The 18,086-nt window shown below is 36.9% G+C and overlaps 2 protein-coding genes across 8 annotated transcripts in view; one reads left to right on the top strand and one right to left on the bottom strand.

Moving 5' to 3' along the window:
• Positions 1–18,086, top strand: part of LOC126372577 (nuclear envelope phosphatase-regulatory subunit 1) — a 598,500-nt gene that overhangs the window by 5,608 nt on the left and 574,806 nt on the right. The gene's annotated exons all lie outside the window — the stretch shown is intronic.
• Positions 134–18,086, bottom strand: part of LOC126372527 (CYFIP-related Rac1 interactor B) — a 66,463-nt gene continuing 48,510 nt past the window's right edge. The window contains exons 4-5 of the mRNA XM_050018336.1: positions 6,493–6,690; positions 134–5,435 (exon numbers count right to left, since the gene is read on the bottom strand). Coding sequence (XP_049874293.1) covers positions 5,369–5,435; positions 6,493–6,690 — 265 coding nt within the window. The 3' untranslated portion in view covers positions 134–5,368. The remainder of the gene's footprint in view (positions 5,436–6,492; positions 6,691–18,086) is intronic.

Here is an 18,086-nt window from a genome sequence, read left to right as displayed (position 1 = left end):
TGTTATTTATACTCTAGGGTTGGTTATGTAACTTGGAATATTGGCCTAAAGCTCTATGTAACCAGGGCAAAAAATTAAAAAAAAAAAACTTGGAATATAAATATTGTTTTAAATGAGAAATGAAACACTGAAGTACAAGAGTCTATTCAAATTTATTATAACTTTGGTGTGTTTATTATATACAATAAATAAATGACAACTAAATAGGTATATCATACAAACCACCTCAATTTAAAATTATATGAACGATATTTGAATAACAAACGGAGTCTAGAATTTGCTAAATATTTATCTAAGGTTTACATTTATAACAAAATTGTATGTAATATTTGAAAAACAACTTTTATCTTTACCTGTGCTCATGCATTTATTTATTTTTAAACTAGGTAGACAAACATTTAACAAGAGACAAAACAGTTCGCCACTAAAGCAACCTCAATTATTTAGACTGTTGTAGAAATAGAGGCAAACATTTCCAGATTTTTTCTCTTTGTCAATAAGTTCTTGGGGGATTAAAAATACTACTATTGAAGCAACGAGGGACTTTCCAGGCTGCGTTCCCGAGATTTAACGTGTTTATTACCCATTTCTACACTACATTGCTTCTATGCTGTTCTGGGAGCAAATATAAAACATAGAACACGTTCAGCTGCTTGTCTTCCCGGGCATGTCGTAAAAACCGACAGAGGGATTGTGTCCTCTAACATGGTGGACTAATGTTATGGGCGATAGGCTGATCCCTTATCACCATAAGGTTCATCATATCCAGCTTACGACATCGTATCAACAGTGGCTGCAAGTTGTCTTTGATTACTTGTGGCTCTGCCCACCCCGTTAGGGATTACGGGCGTGAGTTTATGTATGTATGTATGTATTACCCATTTCCTCATTACTTGGGTATATAATTATTCAAAAATACTATGTAATGGCAGAAACATAACAAAAATGATTGTTGCTTGATATTTGGATTACATTATGCACCTACAGAATTATCTTGCTACTTATATTGCTTCTCTTTATTTTGATAAGAATGTAATAAAAAGGGTCATCATTTATACCCAAAAACAAAGATAAAAGATGCGCATATGTCTGTTATCCATGAAATTATAAGGTTAAACGAAAAAAAAACTTTACAGCACCATCTTTTTTTTTTGGGAACGTAGCCTTAAAAGTCCTCATTCATCCAAAAAAGTTATATTTTATTTCACTTTTTTTGACATGCAAATCAAATTACAATATGGTCGTAAGGCCCAAAGTCCTTTTAAAATCCAAATCCCATTGTTTAACTATTGTGTCTGGAAATCCGGGCCTTACGAGGATATTGCGTTTTATATGAATTATTTCAATGTGGCGCTTTAGATCCCGAATTAAAAACTCTACGTTCATTTCATAAGCAATTACTTTCACTACACTAATCGCTTCTTTATACTCCGTACGGAGTGGTCATTACATGGAATCATCGAAATGGAATATCCTTTAGAAAACTTATTAATTATAAAAAATATAAAAGGTCTCTGGGCAGTGATAAATTTGGAATATGTCTTATATCAATTCAAATCGTCAATTCCTTATGATAAATGCAATTCAGTTGTATGTCACAAGTTCACGTGTAAATTAGAAATAAAATGGGTTCTGAATGTTTTAACAATGGTTGGGTACCTACACCTACCATTTATATCTATTATATACTAGTATTGTGCTGACTGTGCAATTATATCTATAATATACTTAATATATTTTAATACTTAACGCTATACACGAAAGAGAAGACGCTGTAATTGTGCTCAAGTGAAAATAGACAACAGTAATCAAATTAGACTTTTAGTAGAAACATTTCAAGAAGTACTTGTGCATTTAACGTAGATATATATCTATTGAGTAATGTCATTTGAGCGAAGGTAACGGTTGGAAGTCGCCAAAAATTCCAGTCAACAAACTATAGACTGAACATGGATTACAATAGGTACAATAGTTTTAAAGTAACAAAGATATAGTAAATAGTAATCAAATAGTGTACATGCTTATTTTAATTCTTATTTAAACATACTCGTCAATATTGAAACGCGATATATAAAATTCATTTAAAATTACTATGATAGATAACATCAAGGCAGTGGTACATGCATAAATTTATTAGTGGTGTTAATTCCTGTACACAGCATCTAATTTTATTTTAAATTATACCTGTCATTTTCTAATAAAATTAATAAATTAAAAAAATAAAATTTATGGAACACGTTAATTTTAGACAGATATGTAAAACAACCCTCTAAAATGTTATAGCGGCCAATAACCCCGTAGAATAACCCACAGAATTAAGTTGACAGCACACGTCAAACGGGTTCAATACGAGCAGGATATATTTGATTCGCCCGGTTTATTCATTCATTATAAAATTAACAGTCGTTAATCTTGCGTCCCTTTCTTTTTCGGCGGATATGAAAATGACAGGTATAACTTTAAGTTAGATGGTGTCTACGGGAATTAGCACCAGTGTTAACACGATTTACCATTTACAATAAGTTTAAAAGGCATCAGACTTAAATTCCGTTCCGTCAAAATGCCTCTGGCTTTATTCCAAACTAAGGCTTGCTCTTAGTTTATTTTATGTTTAATTTGTTATATTAGAGTTAAATGCGAAACTATATTAGTGTTATTGCGAACTAAATGAGTCGCGAGCATTATATTTTCAGTCTTCTCGAAGGAGACGCGTCCATGCATACACAGATGTGTAAAATAAAGTTGTAACTTTACGTCTTTTTCCTCTAGCCCATATTAAAAGTCGCATATCCTTATCCAGACAAGTCTGTGACGTAGGCAAGAAGAAAATATTCAGTAAAAATCACGAGGGAACTCCACTTTGCCAGGCTCATAGTAAACGGGAGCCAGTGTGAAAAATAAAACCTACTATGCAAAATTGACTTCTCGTGACTTTTAGGGCGTTTTCGCACATTTCCTATTCTTATCCGACCGGAGTTAGTCAAATGACGGCTCCGAAGTGGTTACGACTATTTGTATGGTAGCTTGCGCACTACATCCATTCGATAACACATAACACAAATATATCCCAATTGACGAGCTAGGTAAATCCATCGCAAGATGAACTAAGTACCCACAGCTCACCTAGCTTTCTTTTACACCACCGTGATAGGTGGTCCATTCGATATCTATAAGTAATTTTCTACTATCCGCCATTTTCAGTCTCGGATCGGATAGTCGGATGTAGTGCGAAGCCGCCCTTAGTAGTGAAGACAAGCTTTATTTCACAGTTGCAATGTGCCACGAAGCATGTACAGAATTATTTACTTCGTCAGGTTACGGAACAAAACGTATAACGAACAGTATATTTACGCTACATATAAACCGTATATAATAAAATATTCATATACGAACACCGGCACCCGAATTCTAAGATGCTAACTCGAAACTTCCTCGACTCGCCCTCAGCTTAGGATTTTAGTATTTTAAGTTGGCATTTATCGAGCATGTCATGCTGCCAACAAAATAATACGAATATGATGTCATGCCTCCACTCAACCTGACTGGAGTAAACTCGATGTAAGGTTTTCAGCTGATTACGAGGTCTTCCTCATGGTCACCTCAACTAAGGACGGATGCGCGGAAGGCCCGAGTAAACTTCTTAGAATAGCGTGGGACTAATAAACTTATATTGCACAATCAAAGACGTGGTAACCAATCGATATATTCAAGGCAATTTTACACTGCAAGATATAACATAAATAATACTTTTTCTTAGATTATAAAAGTTATTAGAAGTATCTAGTTTAAGCTTTCCTAATAAAGGGTTTATAAAGGCTAGCCTAGGGTTTGCGACTGACTGAAGTGTGACCTAACTAGATGACCTTGCATTGGGGGAAGTGGGGAAACTTCTCGACGTTATATTACTTGCTTCATAAGCATCTTACTCTTAACTCTATGCATTTAAGGGTCTAAACTTTCAAAAATACTTTGGATTTTTTAATACCGAATTCTTAACTTTTAATCTATGCAAGTGAATATAAGTTTTCGTGGTTACCAGCACTAAATAATATCGTAAATGTGTTATAATGAATTGGCTTCATAATTTTTGTGCGACCATAAAGTTGGTATAGTATAGCAGCGCCACCTGGCGGATTTTCCTAAAAGACAGTGCACGGTTATCGAAAGAGGGTTACCTACTTATATGAGTATAAAAATACTGGAAAACGCAATTTTTAGATGCATTATTATAAAAATAAAAAAGCCTCATAATTTTTATATTAAATATCCAAGCCTAAATATTTGGCTTACCCTCCCACACAGAAATGGTGCAGTAAGAAGTAGGAATACAGATTGCAAAATCTTATATTCAAGGAAAATACTTAAAGAAAAAAAATAACATAGAGAAGAGTAGGTCACTACAGCGGTGCCTAACTGCCTATTAGGGCGGACACAAACTTTACCTTAAATTAGTTTGACAGCTCGTAAACTAGTGCCGTCCTTCACTTCCGATAAGGACAAGAAAGAGATAGAGCTAGTTTTAGGGCTGTCGAACTATATATAGCCTGCGCGGAAGTGCCGGTCACCGCCTGTGGTATGTGAGCAGGACGGAAGTATCAGATAATGGGTAGACAAACATCAAGCTGACTCAATCAGCTAATCAAGTGTCAAGTCTTGTCAATCACGCCCTCCTCACGTACCTTTAGCGGCGATTGGTATAACAGAAAGCTCAGTGAGGTGTGGGTAATTAGTTCATCTTGCGATGGATGTCATTTTTACTAGCCGAAGTGGAATTATATTCGTGCGTTTACGTTGTTACCTCAAATGGTCACCATAACATAGACATAAGCTCACGACTATATCCCAATCGGGGTAGTCAGAGGTACATCCATCGCAAGACGACCTAAGTATACACACCTCACCGAGCTTTCTGTTAGACCAACATGATAGGTGGTGCACCGTATCGCCGTCTATAATGGTCGAGCCAATTGTGTTAGTGAAAATTGCACTTGAGATAAATTATTAACTTATTTGTGTAAATTGTTTTAAGTTTACGCGGTTATTATCATAATTAAAGCACATAATAACGGGTTTTTACCGCGTTTAATCCCGAAATATCGGGAGTCTCATATCCCCATTTAAACGCGGTAAGAACCCGTTATTATATGCTTTAATTATTTGTGTAAGTCTGGTACCGGGTTTCGAACCGGCGCTCCGCGATTGAGAAGCAAGGCGGCGTACCATAGGAGCACAGTGACCAGCTGAAAATTAAGTTTGTGACTGCCCGGATTGGCACTAGTATGTATAGTGTGCGTGGTAAAGCGGGTACGTTTCCCAGGTTATTGTCTCGTCATTCCCCACAACAACATGCAAGGCTGGAGTGCTGGCCTCACGCCGCCAACAGCGTCCTGATGTTCTTCGGCGTCGATTGGTGGTTCAGGTGCTTTGTTGTATACCTGCAAGGAAGGGGACATTGTATTAAATGAAGATCCGTAATTCAAGAGATCCACAAACACGTAGAAATGCCAACAATTGCAGAAGAAATTCAAAAGCACAATAAAAGGCATATGGAACGGTTGACCAACCATCTAAACTCAGCAACAGTGCTGTTGGAAACCAACGTTTTCAGACTGATTGCAGATAAAAAGAACAGGGGGGTTAAAATGGCCACATCGAAACAATTCATCTAAGAAAGCAATATTGCTATTTGGCATTTGTGTTCTTTCTTTTCTTTCTTGTTGTTTATGGCTGCATCGTTACTGAACGATGATTCTGCCAATGTCAAAGTTCCGAAGTAAACTGTTTATAAACGTAAATAACCGGTTTTATGTAAGATAGATTCTTCGCAGAGAATACTCGGTGGGTAGTCCACTGTTGCAAAAGTTACCTAAAAGTAGCACAACACAATGTTAAAATGACGTCACAAATAAGTTAGTAACACGTAAAGAGGTTAAATTTATATAATTTTAAGTTATAACGTTTAATAAAATTGCATAATATTTTAATAAAAGGGGTATAGACTAAACTTAAGAGGTAATTAACGTTCACGGGGCAGGGAATATTAGGAGGGAGAATATCATAAAGAGATATACCTACGTATATTAGGACAGGAAAAAAATAAATGATCTACTGTGCCATCTTCAACACCACATTCGCATAGAGAATGGTCACGGATTCTTAATTTGGCTAAGAAAACAGGAGTGCACACGTGTCCTAGACGCAAACGGATAACAGTGGAAGTTACCCACTTTTCAAAATTTCTATATTTACTAAACCAGGGTCTCGTTGGTATAGTAGGCTGGATACTTCCATAAACCTTACTCTTTGCTTGGCATTTGTGTTCATTGCGAATTTACTTTTATATGCGCAAATGTCAAATTGCAATATATTAATTGCAATATTTTAGAAATTTTGTTAGAGAATTCATTAAAATTTTAGTGTTGTTTTTAATTGTCTTCAGTCCCAAATTAACCTAACCTAACACCCCGTATTTTGTCATCATAACGAACATACCTGAGAGCGTTTAGCAACGGCTCGGCCTTGGCAGGCGTCTGCTGTTGCAGGAACTTGACGCAGCCCTTGACGTCGACTGAGGAGGCGCGGCAGAACGCGCCGGCGGGGTGCACCCAGTCGTACAGGATGATCAGACCCACCATCACGCGCAACACCAGCAGCGATGTCTCCTCGCGGCTGAACTGTGCCACCAGTTTGCTGGAATGGGGAAAGAGAAAGGTTACACAATATAATACAAAAACCCTTTATTGCACTTAAAATAAATATTAAAAATCAACAATTGTAATCGGTTAGATAGTACAACAGGCGGTCTTATTGCCAAGGCAGTAATTAGTTCGGTTACCGTATCCGCGGTTTCCTCTAAAGCTTGCTCGAAAGGGTAAATACTTGCGCCGAGTTATGACAGTTTTGCACTGCTGCAGCACACATACGTACCTGGCGTGTGTTAAACATTTTGTATGTGGTGTGTATTGTTGTTGATTTGTGTTGTATGCATGTGTGACTGTAGACCAAGTAAATGATTTGTCTATCTATCTAGCAATCTCTTTCAGACACACATAGAGGTACATAACATCATTATCTTCCTAGTGTTGTCCCGTTTCCACCGGGTCCGCTTACCCCGGTGGGTTGAACAAATGACTGGGTCCTATGCTACATAAAAACTCTAATACAGGGTGTTAGTGACATCGTAACGAATACTGAGGGTGATGATTCAGGCCGTGATTTAGAGTTGATATCAAGTGGAATTTTCGATCGCAAAAGTAGGGAACGGAAAAAATTTAAAAAGAACACTAATATTTTCATGAATTTTCCGACAGGAAATTCCACTTGATATCAACTCAGAATCATGGTCTGAATCATCCCCTTCAGTATTCGTTACGGTGTTACTAACACCCATACCTACTTGTATGGCTACCGTACGTACTTGTATGGGGTGTAAGTGACATCGTAACGAATACTGAGTGGGATGATTCAGCTGATTATTCTGAGATAATATCAAGTGGAATTTTCCATCGCAAAAGTGTAAAATTGAAAATAATTTAAAAAAACTAAAAAAAAATCGTGAATTTTGCGACGGAAAATTCCACTTAATATTAACTCAGAATCATGGTCTGAATCATCCCCCTTAGTATTCGTTACGATGTCACTAACACCCTGTATAATATTTATTTAGCATGAAAAGTTCGGTGAGCAGTAAATTGGGGTAACTAAATAAACATTTGTCTTACTCGTTCGTATGTTTTGGGTCACATGTGCTGTTTACACAATCATTGGTTGGATTTACGACACAATAAAAATGTACTGGACGGGAACTAGTACAGTCTTGTACAAAACGGGTGTACGAGGTCTAATTTTTTTAAAAGTTATATATATATATACAACGAAAAATTAACAAAACAATTAAAATAACACCTCTAAACCCCTCACGGGTTTGTCTTGGCGCTATAATAAATCTATAAATAAGACAGTGTTCATGAAACACCTCTACCAACCCGCAGTGGAGCAGCGTGGTTGAGTATGCTCCATACCCCCTCCGGTTGATTGGGGGGAAGCCTGTTCCCAGCAGTGGGTATATATTAGGCATATAGGCTGTTAATGTAATATATTCATGCATTTTCCATAGTTTCTGCTTACCCCGGTGGGAAATGGTGACTTTATGTATGTATATGAAAAAGAAATTCCTAAAGAGACCCTAACATTATTCACTTGTTATGATGAATTCGATCAATAGGGTAGTTTCCAACTAGTCAAATCAGTTACTCTTTACTTTAGACAAATTCCATAGTAAATTACTATGGAATTTGTGTGAAAAAGCAACATGTGACATTTATAGAAAAACGTGACAAAATGTCGCATTTATTCAATCAATCAATCAATCAATAATACTTTATTGCACAACGACATAGTATACAAAGGACATAAACATACGAATAAAAACATAAGTACAATAGGCGGCCTTATTTTTATTTATTTATTTATTTATTGCATTTATTATTACATTTTTCTTTATTAAAATTCATAAATAAGTTAAATAGAAAAAAGAAAAAGTTTTTTGTCTCATTTAGATCTGTCTTTATTTAGTAATCAGATAATTTATCTTTGAACTAGGAAGCCACCCAATTTCCTATTAATTTTAGCGACATTAGAATTGAATTTCGAATTTTGAAATATCTAATATGAGTTGTTTTGATATTTTTGGCAATGTATATATGGAATAAGTTACTTTCGTTTGGAAAATCATAAGGATAGCTTTATTTACCTTAACATTATTCACTTGTTATGATGAATTCGATCAATAGGGTAGTTTCCAACTAGTCAAATCAGTTACTTTTTAAAATTTAAGATCGATCGCCATCGACTCGCAAAGAAGAGAGTTACTTTTTTTACTAAACATCAAAACACGAAATTACTATAGAATTTGTGTGAAAAAGCAACCTGTGACGTTTATAGAAAAACGTGACAAAATGTCGCATTTATTATTACATTTTTCTTTATTAAAATTCATAAATAAGTTAAATAGAAAAAAGAAAAAGTTTTTTGTCTCATTTAGATCTGTCTTTATTTAGTAATCAGATAATTTATCTTTGAACTAGGAAGCCACCCAATTCCCTATTAATTTTAGCGACATTAGAATTGAATTTAGAATTTTGGAATATCTAATATGAGTTGTTTTGATATTTTTGGCAATGTACATATGGAATAAGTTTCTTTCGTTTGGAAAATCATCATTTATTCTCTTATATCAAACGATACAAACTAAGATTCTCATTCATAGATAGATTGGGAGAGAAACATTTTTGGTATCATAGGGTCTATGTACTCATGTACTCATTCCTAATCGATGCTTAAGTACAGTGTCTATTTAGGGGTGGTATTAATAAACTAATCTAAGCTTTAAGACTGCCCTTAAGATCATATCAATGTGACAGTTCTTTTATAAAAACAGGGGCTTGAGCATGATTATGAGGGCAGTCTCAGCTGAGATTAGTTTATTAATACCATCCTAGGATTCGAAGATTCTTTTTTAATTTTAATTTTCTTCCTCAACTGTATCAATGGATTCGGGCCACGGCACCAGAGCCGTAACGCCAGCTGAAGTGAAACGAGTGTAAACATCTACAACGGTAGCTTGTAGGTAACTGGGTGAAGCAAGATAAATGATAGCAATGCACTGGTTAACATCGCAAATTATCGCTCAAGGCAATTGATATGAGATATCAAACGCAGAGTAGGGCGCGGAAGATGCGAAGAAAGTGTTACAAAAAAGTTAATTTACTCACTTATTGGTGCTAATTCCTGTAAATAGCATCTAATTTTATTTTAAGTTATATCTGTCGTTTTCTTATCCGCCGAAAAGGAAAGGGACGGGTAATTGACAAGCATAAAATTTATGGAACACACGTCAATTTTAAGCACAAATCTAAACCAACCGTCTAAAAATTTTACATCAGTCAATAACCCGACACATTCATTTACTCATTCTTCCTAAAATTAAGAGCTGTGAATCATCCGTCCCTTTCCTTTTCGACGGATATGAAAATGACGGATATAACTTAAAATAAAATTAGGCGGTGTCTCCAGGAATCGGGGCCATTACTTTATTTAATTTAACAACTAGTTAACATGAAATGGACGTTAACAAGGGAGGACTTATCTCTAAGAGAGATCTCTTCCAGCCAAACCAGAGGTAGTACAAGAATAGCTGCGGGAGAATAAAAAGAGGTGCAATATACGAAATGTAATAATTACATCTACATTAAATAATAATTATTATTTAAATAAAAAGACTACAATGGCGATCACAAACACATGCCTCACAAACATAGACTAAGGATATTCTATAGATAAAAAAGCTCTATGACTCTCTTTTTAAAAATTAGGTAAGAGCAACTCTCCTAAACTATCCTCGCATTATATCTACTTAGTTGTTTTTTTCTCCCTCTGTATTATAAAATACGTGCTATATAAATATGTAAAATTGTGTGGGCCAGCGCCTCTGTATTATATAAAATACGTGCTATATAAATATGTAAAATTGTGTTTACGTAGGCGATAATCTAGGTTACTCCGATGGGGGTGGCGTGGTCAATGTTTGACAAAACTCTCTTTATTAAATAAAGATTTAAAAAAAAGGTACAATTTCACTGCGCTTATTTCATAAAACGAACTCTACCTAACCACCTCCTATCCACACCGAAGCACACATTTTGACACGTACTCACATCCATATTTAGTAAAGGATAATCAACACACGAGAATCTAAGCACCTATAAAGGCGCTATTAAGCACGATAACCTTTATAGCAGTGGTGTAAAATTTAGGTAAGTAGGTAGTTAGGTACCAAACATTGTGAGCCAAACTACCTGGTACTCGGTATTATTGTTATTCGAAGCACATTGCTCCATTGTCACTTTCAATTGACGTTGTGAATCAAGTGGGCTGTGTAAGGTGCGTTAAGCTGTATTCTTATTGGTTTATATGGATCAGACTTGATGGACAAGAGTAAATACTTTAATCCGACGAGCATGTATGAAGTCTTGTGTGAGGGTCGAGGAAACGAAGTTGAAATGTCAAGATCGTAGAACGGAATTCCGTAGTGTCTGCTTACCCCAACGGGAAATAAGCGTCTTATGTATGTATCACTACACTCCAGCTGTAGAAGGTTTTTCCGGTGTGTGGGAGAATTTGCCGATCCAGAATTGGCTTGCACAGTCATGAAAAAAGTGCATGATCCTGGGACAATAAAGTCATGAATCGTCTGAAACGGACATATGAGGCCTATGATGTAGTAGGAAAGTGAGTAGAACGGAACGTAAGATTGATAAGAAAGTAAGAGAGAATACTATGGAAGAATAATGAATGGGTATTTCTGAGCGGGATTTGGTTCTTTACAGTTTGAATTTGGAATGGTCAATGAATGTGACGGAAGGAAATATTTTGTTTTAAAAATAAAAAGGTATTGTCTATGAGTATTGGGATCGGGGTGTAAAGGTGCATTTGTTTTTTGTAAAAAAAGGAGAAAATAAAATGAGTGGAGATAAATAACATATCCCTTTTAAGTCTATATTCCACATGTATGTATGTGATATATTATTATCACATTGTCTGGTATAAACAGTTGAATAAAATATGTATCGTTGGCATCTCAACTTATAGTAGGCCCTATAGTCCTCTAGAAGAAAAATTCTAATAGCAGAGACGACATCTATACATATTATACTCCTAGATATACCTAGGGTGGAGTCACACTATATGGAGGATATGTGTCAGGAATAGAGGGCCAAGGGATTTTGCTCGGGCCGAGAATATGCGGCTGATATATTTATTAAACAATTATACATAATATGTCAACAATAGGTGTAGGATATTTTCATATACGTACACGTACAATCAACCACATTATCCACGCATTAAATGATATTAGATGATACTATAATGGTTAGAGCGTCGACCGCGAGGTCCGCAAGTCCACCTTTTGTGTAATTTCTTTCCCAATTCAACATTTCATTTTATATATAGTCATCAGCGAGTATCTAAGCGTGACTAGACTCTAATATACGATATTCTAGAGTCGTAAAGATAAAGTCGTAATTGTCTAAGAAGAAATAGTACTCTCCACAAGTATCCTAGCGTTTCACCTATTTATGTTTAATGTTTGTTTCCTTTTGTTGGTTGCCTGGAAGAAATTGCTCTAGAGCAATAAGGCCGCCCAAATTGTACTGTATTCATGTGTTATGTCTGATTGTTGAAATTCTAGTTCTGTGCAATAAAGTATATTTGATTTGATTTGATTTGATTTGATTTATTAGTTAAGTTTTGATTATAAGGTGTCGATCAGCATTTGCACTGTGAATTTTTTCAGTTTATTTTTTTAATAAACAAAAACAATAAACTCGCCCTTTTGTCTGTATGTCTAATTAGATGCAATATTTTAGGTGTTATTTTAAAGTCATAAGACTGAATGTCCTTTTAATAACCAAACCCCATTGTTTAAATATTATGTCTGTTGCAAATCTCGACTTTAGGAGGATAAGTATTCACTTATCTTATATAGGTTATCTTTAATATTGTAGTAATACGTTACAATGTGAATCAACCTTTATCTTTACCAGTATGTGTATGGGTCTACCGGCCAAGGAAGTGACGCGCGACCACGGAATGACCGACGGAGTGCGGTCGAAAATTATGCGGACTTCGTCACTATGTTGATAACTTTACTATATTATTTTATTTATTATTTATTTATTTATTTATTTATTTATTTATTTATTAACGAAGAGCGCTGGTTCGACTCCTGGTATCGGACTTGCCAGTTCAGTTTTCACTAACACAGTTAGCTCGACCTTTATAGATGGCGATACAACTCACCCATCACGTTGGTCTAGCAGAAAGCTGGCGTGTGGTTACTTACTTCATCTTGCGAACCTTTGACTACCTCGTTGGGATATAGTCGTCAGCTCATGCCATTCATAAAGTAACGTTTTATAGTTTAATTTTTTATGTTCAAGATACATGCAGGGGATAGTAACTTGAAAATAAGATTCTGCTAACTTGCATCCCGTGTGTTACCTTACCTAACACCTAGTTGGGACATCGAATAGTATGGTAGTATTTTATCCGGTTGTTACTAATAAAAGTAAAGTTAAAAAAGTAACAATTATTTAGTTAGCAAATAAAGTAAAATTAACACAATAGCGGGCCCTGTACCAGGGTTTCCCCTGTATCGTAGTAGCCCTGTGATAAAACAATTTTTGCATAAAGATTAAGAATACAAAGTCCGATAGGGCTACTGCGATACAGGAGAAACTTCGACATGCCAACTATGTGCAATAAAGAATTATTAATTAATTGTCTTCGAAAGTTAGGTCTAATATACTCATGACGTCACAGAGAAACAACTAGAAATGTATTCAGAATTCAAAGTGTTCTGCGTTCAATAAAACATAAATTCAATTGACGGCAGTAAAGATCCAAAATTATGCGAATGCCGTCACACATCGATGGCTGATAACCAAGACGGGAAGTTCATTCCCATTAAATTGTGTTTCCACGCACTGTACATTATATCTGTGAGCGGAAATAGTGAAATTGATAGAGCCCCTTTTATCACTACGTCAAGCAAGCGGACTAACCTATCATATGCGCAGTCGCGGTTATAAACAGCTGTGATTCATTGGAATTAGTATTCACTTGAGATGGGATTGGAAATAATTATTGATTGACAAGAGACTGATTTCTGATGAGTTTGAATTCAATTGGCTTGAGACTTAAAATAGCTGCCGAGGAGTGGGTGATTGTACACAGTCATGAGCAATATCATGTACCCACTTTAGAACCTTGTCGCACCATCACATTTGACATTTAGTGAGACTTACGGTTTAAGTTGTCAAAAAAGTTAATGTGACATGGTTTCAAAGTGTATACATATTAGTACTCGTGACCGTACACTATACACCTTTGCCTACCCCTTCGGGGATACAACCGTGATGTTATGTTATGTTGTTTGTTTCTGACGTGATTTTTTGTAGATTTGCTGCATACCGCAATGACTACTTACTTGGTTTTGTAACGAAAAAGTGGTATTTGGTAGGACATCTATCTATCAACTCAGCCTGTATCCACCCACTGCTGGGTATAGGCCTCCTCTCTTTCACGCCATCCTTTCCGGTCCTGTGCAAGTCTCATCCGTTGCTTTCCGACGTACCTCACAATGTCATCCGACCACCGGGCTCGTAAGACATTTATAGATGAATTAAAACATATTTGTAACGAAATAAATGCGTGTTCGAAAGAAGATATAAACGTCATGAACTGAGGATATGAGCGACAAAAGAATAAATTATATATAAAAAAGAAACATTGTAATGTTCTTAACATAACATATACTTTATTGCACAAACAGGAAAAAACAAAAGAGAAATAGAATGAGTACAATAGGCGGCCTTATTGCTAAGTAGCAATCTCTTCCAGGCAACCTTTAAGTATAGGAGATATTGAATATTATATAATATAGCGCGATAGGGCAGCATGGGAATTTATTTATTTATTTATTTATCGTTTATTTCAGGTACTAGTCCCATAGCATTACAAATTACATTTCAATACAATAAAAAATACAATAAAACAAAATAAAATAAAATACCATGCAATAAAATAAATTAAATTAAATGGTTAAACATGTCAACAGGATATACATTATGTCACATATAAATAATCTTGTTAAAATTCGTGTCATGTATATAAAAGCCGTAGTATATAGATACTACTATCTTGTTCGGGGATGCACGTGCTCTCTGTTCGAAGGAGGCCCTCAGATTTCTTAATACTGCGAAAAAATCGTTGACCCTATGCTCAGCAAACATGCCAGACGCGCTACACCGCCACGGTAATCGCATCATGCCTCTAAAAGCATTATTATATTGCACTCTCAGGGTGTTATATGAGTGCTTTGTAAATGAGTACCATAGGTGGCTGGTGTAGAACGCCTGGCAGTACGCCTTGAACAGGGTAACCTTCGCATCGTTCGAGCAGCAAGCAAACCTCCTCGCCAGCATGTTGCTTCGCATGGCCAGCGCACGTCGCTGCCGCTCTAGGTCGTCATCGTCTTCAAGGGTCTCAGTGACAATATGACCCAAGTATTTAAACTTAGATACAAGTCTAAGTTGAGTGCCGCAAAGATAGACGGGAAGAGGGTTCTCAGGGCTTTTGTTATACCTAAACACCATGACTTCCGTCTTCCTTACGTTGTACTTCAATCCATGGGCTAGGGCATACTTTTCGCAGACAGATATAAGTTGCCTCAGACCCCTTACAGAGGGGCTGAGCAACACCATATCGTCCGCATAGCTTAAGTTATTTATCAACATACCGGAATACTTGTACGTATAAAAATAAATACACTTTCGACTACATAAACTACATAATAATAATAATACACATAATTCTTCGGGTACGTAGGTCGATGACCAATCTGACCAAACCAGGCGTCTAAAGTGTTATTGATCCGCCGAAGCCCCTAATATTCTTGGAGTTAAATCGTACAAACGGCGAAAGTGGAACTGTAAAGGTGAGGTAGTAGCGTTAGTGCCAGATGCAAAGTTTTAAAATCTGACTCACAAACTAGATGAAAAACTTCGTCACCGTCTCCATATATAAGACAAATGCATTGTAGACAGAATCAGCTATAAAGAATGTTCGCATTGTCTTACTGACAATGATTTGTAGTATCGGCGAGTAGCATAAAGCATCCAGTTCTGTAAAACAGGATGGACGTAATCCTTGTAAGGAATGGACTTCTCTTCTATCGTGTGGGTTGTGAGGTGGATTACCAACCTCATTAACTCTGGTGTCTGGGTTTGAGCTGCCAAAGGCCCCTGACGTGGGACCAACAGCTTAACGTGCCTTCCGAAGTACGGATCATCTTACTTTCGGACAATCAAGTGATCAGCATGTAATGTCCTAACCAAACTAGAGATCACAATGTAATTTTAGGAAAACATTCCGGAGAAATGCATTTTCGGAGGTATGTGACCTAACCTGTATTGGACTGGTTTCCCATTCGCGGGTTAGAAGGTCAGACAGGCAATCCCTTCTGTAAAAAGCCGGACCTGTCACATCTTCAGGTTAGGTAAGCGGACCCTGTGAAAAAGGGGATAATGCTAGGGAGATTATGGGTTTGATAAAGTCTTGATTTTCAATAAGAGCTCAAGATTTTAGTAAGTATATTGATACGTACGTAAACAGCCTATATACGTCCCACTGCTGGGCACAGGCCTCCCCTCAATCAACCGGAGGGGGTATGGAGCATACTCCACCACGCTGCTCCAATGCGGGTTGGTGGAGGTGTTTTTTACGGCTAATAGCCGGGACCAACGGCTTAACGTGCCCTCCGAAGCACGGAATCATCTTACTTTTTCGGACAATCAGGTGATTCAAGCCTGAAAAGTCCAAGCAAGAAGTATATTGATAATAAAAGATATTTGATTTCGATACACTTTATCACGACGCCAATGCCAAGACCCTGAAACATGTCGTCCGAAGACCTATATCATCTTTGCCTTCTCAATAGGAATTACAGTTTTTTGACCTATTGTAGATTTTTCACAGATGACATTCACTACTTGACCGGACAAATGGGGAGCGCTTAGAGCTTGTAATTCATATGTATGTCAGCGAGTCATTTACGCTTCAACTCGATATCGGTACTATGGTATCGGTTTCGACACGTGATCCTGTAACGAATACGCCCTTCTCGCAGTAACAAGGATAAACAGATAATGGTGTGGTTTGCACTGTACATAACATAACAATACAATTAAATACTGGATTCTGACTAACGGCTCAAGGCAGCTGTGGTTTTTCCGATCTGTCATCTAAGGGCTGGAAGTAGTGTCGTAGGCATGGTTTAGACTGCGTATTTTCTATACCACCTACAATCGATCTTCTTCTTATCGTGAGTTTCATTTTAAACCATCTCAGGACATGCTTCGCCTTGCTTTGCTTCGCATGAACAGTGGCTGCAAATTGTCTTTGGCTGCAAAGTGGCTCTGCCCACCCCATTAGGGATTACGAGGGTCAGTTTATGTATGTATCTTCCAATAAAGCTTGAATGTCAAGAGCCGTATTTAGCTGTACCATGCCAGGGGCCTTTGGCGGCTCAATAGTAACCCTGACACCAGGGTTGATGAGGTTGGTACTCCACCTCACAACCCACACGATAGAAGAAGAAGCTGTACTACGTAAAACGTAGACCTATATCAATACATAGGTACGTAAGATCATGCTCATTTCCCATACCAATATCAAGTACCTATTGAATTATAGAGACTTGTGTTAGGTACCAGTTAGGACCGGTCGTAGGAATGTTCCTGGTTTGATACAATATAATATAGACCTCATAGGACGTTGCCGCGTTGTATGCAAATCTGGTTTGAAGGGGAAATCGGAGATTTATTCGTGCAGGTCTAAATACGCGGCCTAGATTCTAGGTTTACGGCTGACCTGAGTTTCGAATAGGCCTTTTTGCTCTTTGGCGGCGATTAAAAGTACAGGAAAAGAGGTTTCGATGAATATGCTAGTTTCTAACTAACTAAACGTCAAAACGCGAAATGGCTATGGAATTTGTATGAAAAAGCACACTTTGATGTCATTGTAAAAGGTGACAAAATGTCGGGCTTATTATTACGTTTTTTTTTATTAAAATTAACAAATAAGTTACATAGAAAAAAAGCAGATATGTTCGTGTCTTTGTCCACCCCATTACGGACGTGAGTTTATGTATGTCTATTGTCTATACCAAACTGCGAAGGCGATGGCTATCCTATAGCATCATACCATATAAAGATCCTGAGCGTCTTATGGTGGTATTAATAAACTAATCTCAGCTTTGAGACTGCCCTCAAGATCATGTCACGTGACAGTTCTTGAGCATGATATTGAGAAAAAAAGAAAGAAAATATTTATTAAGCAAATGTTGCATGCAGCTGTAGCTAGACTATGCCACTGATTTTCAGATGCAGCCCATTTGAGGGCAGTCTCAGCTGAGGTTCGTTTATTAAAACCACCCTTAGACTCAATGAAATATACCTACCACT

The sequence above is a fragment of the Pectinophora gossypiella genome, chromosome 14 (genome assembly GCF_024362695.1).
Source record: "Pectinophora gossypiella chromosome 14, ilPecGoss1.1, whole genome shotgun sequence".
In the NCBI taxonomy this organism is placed as follows: Eukaryota; Metazoa; Arthropoda; class Insecta; order Lepidoptera; family Gelechiidae; genus Pectinophora; species Pectinophora gossypiella.
Note: the sequence above shows the minus strand (reverse complement) of the source record. Positions and strands in the feature narration are given on the sequence as shown.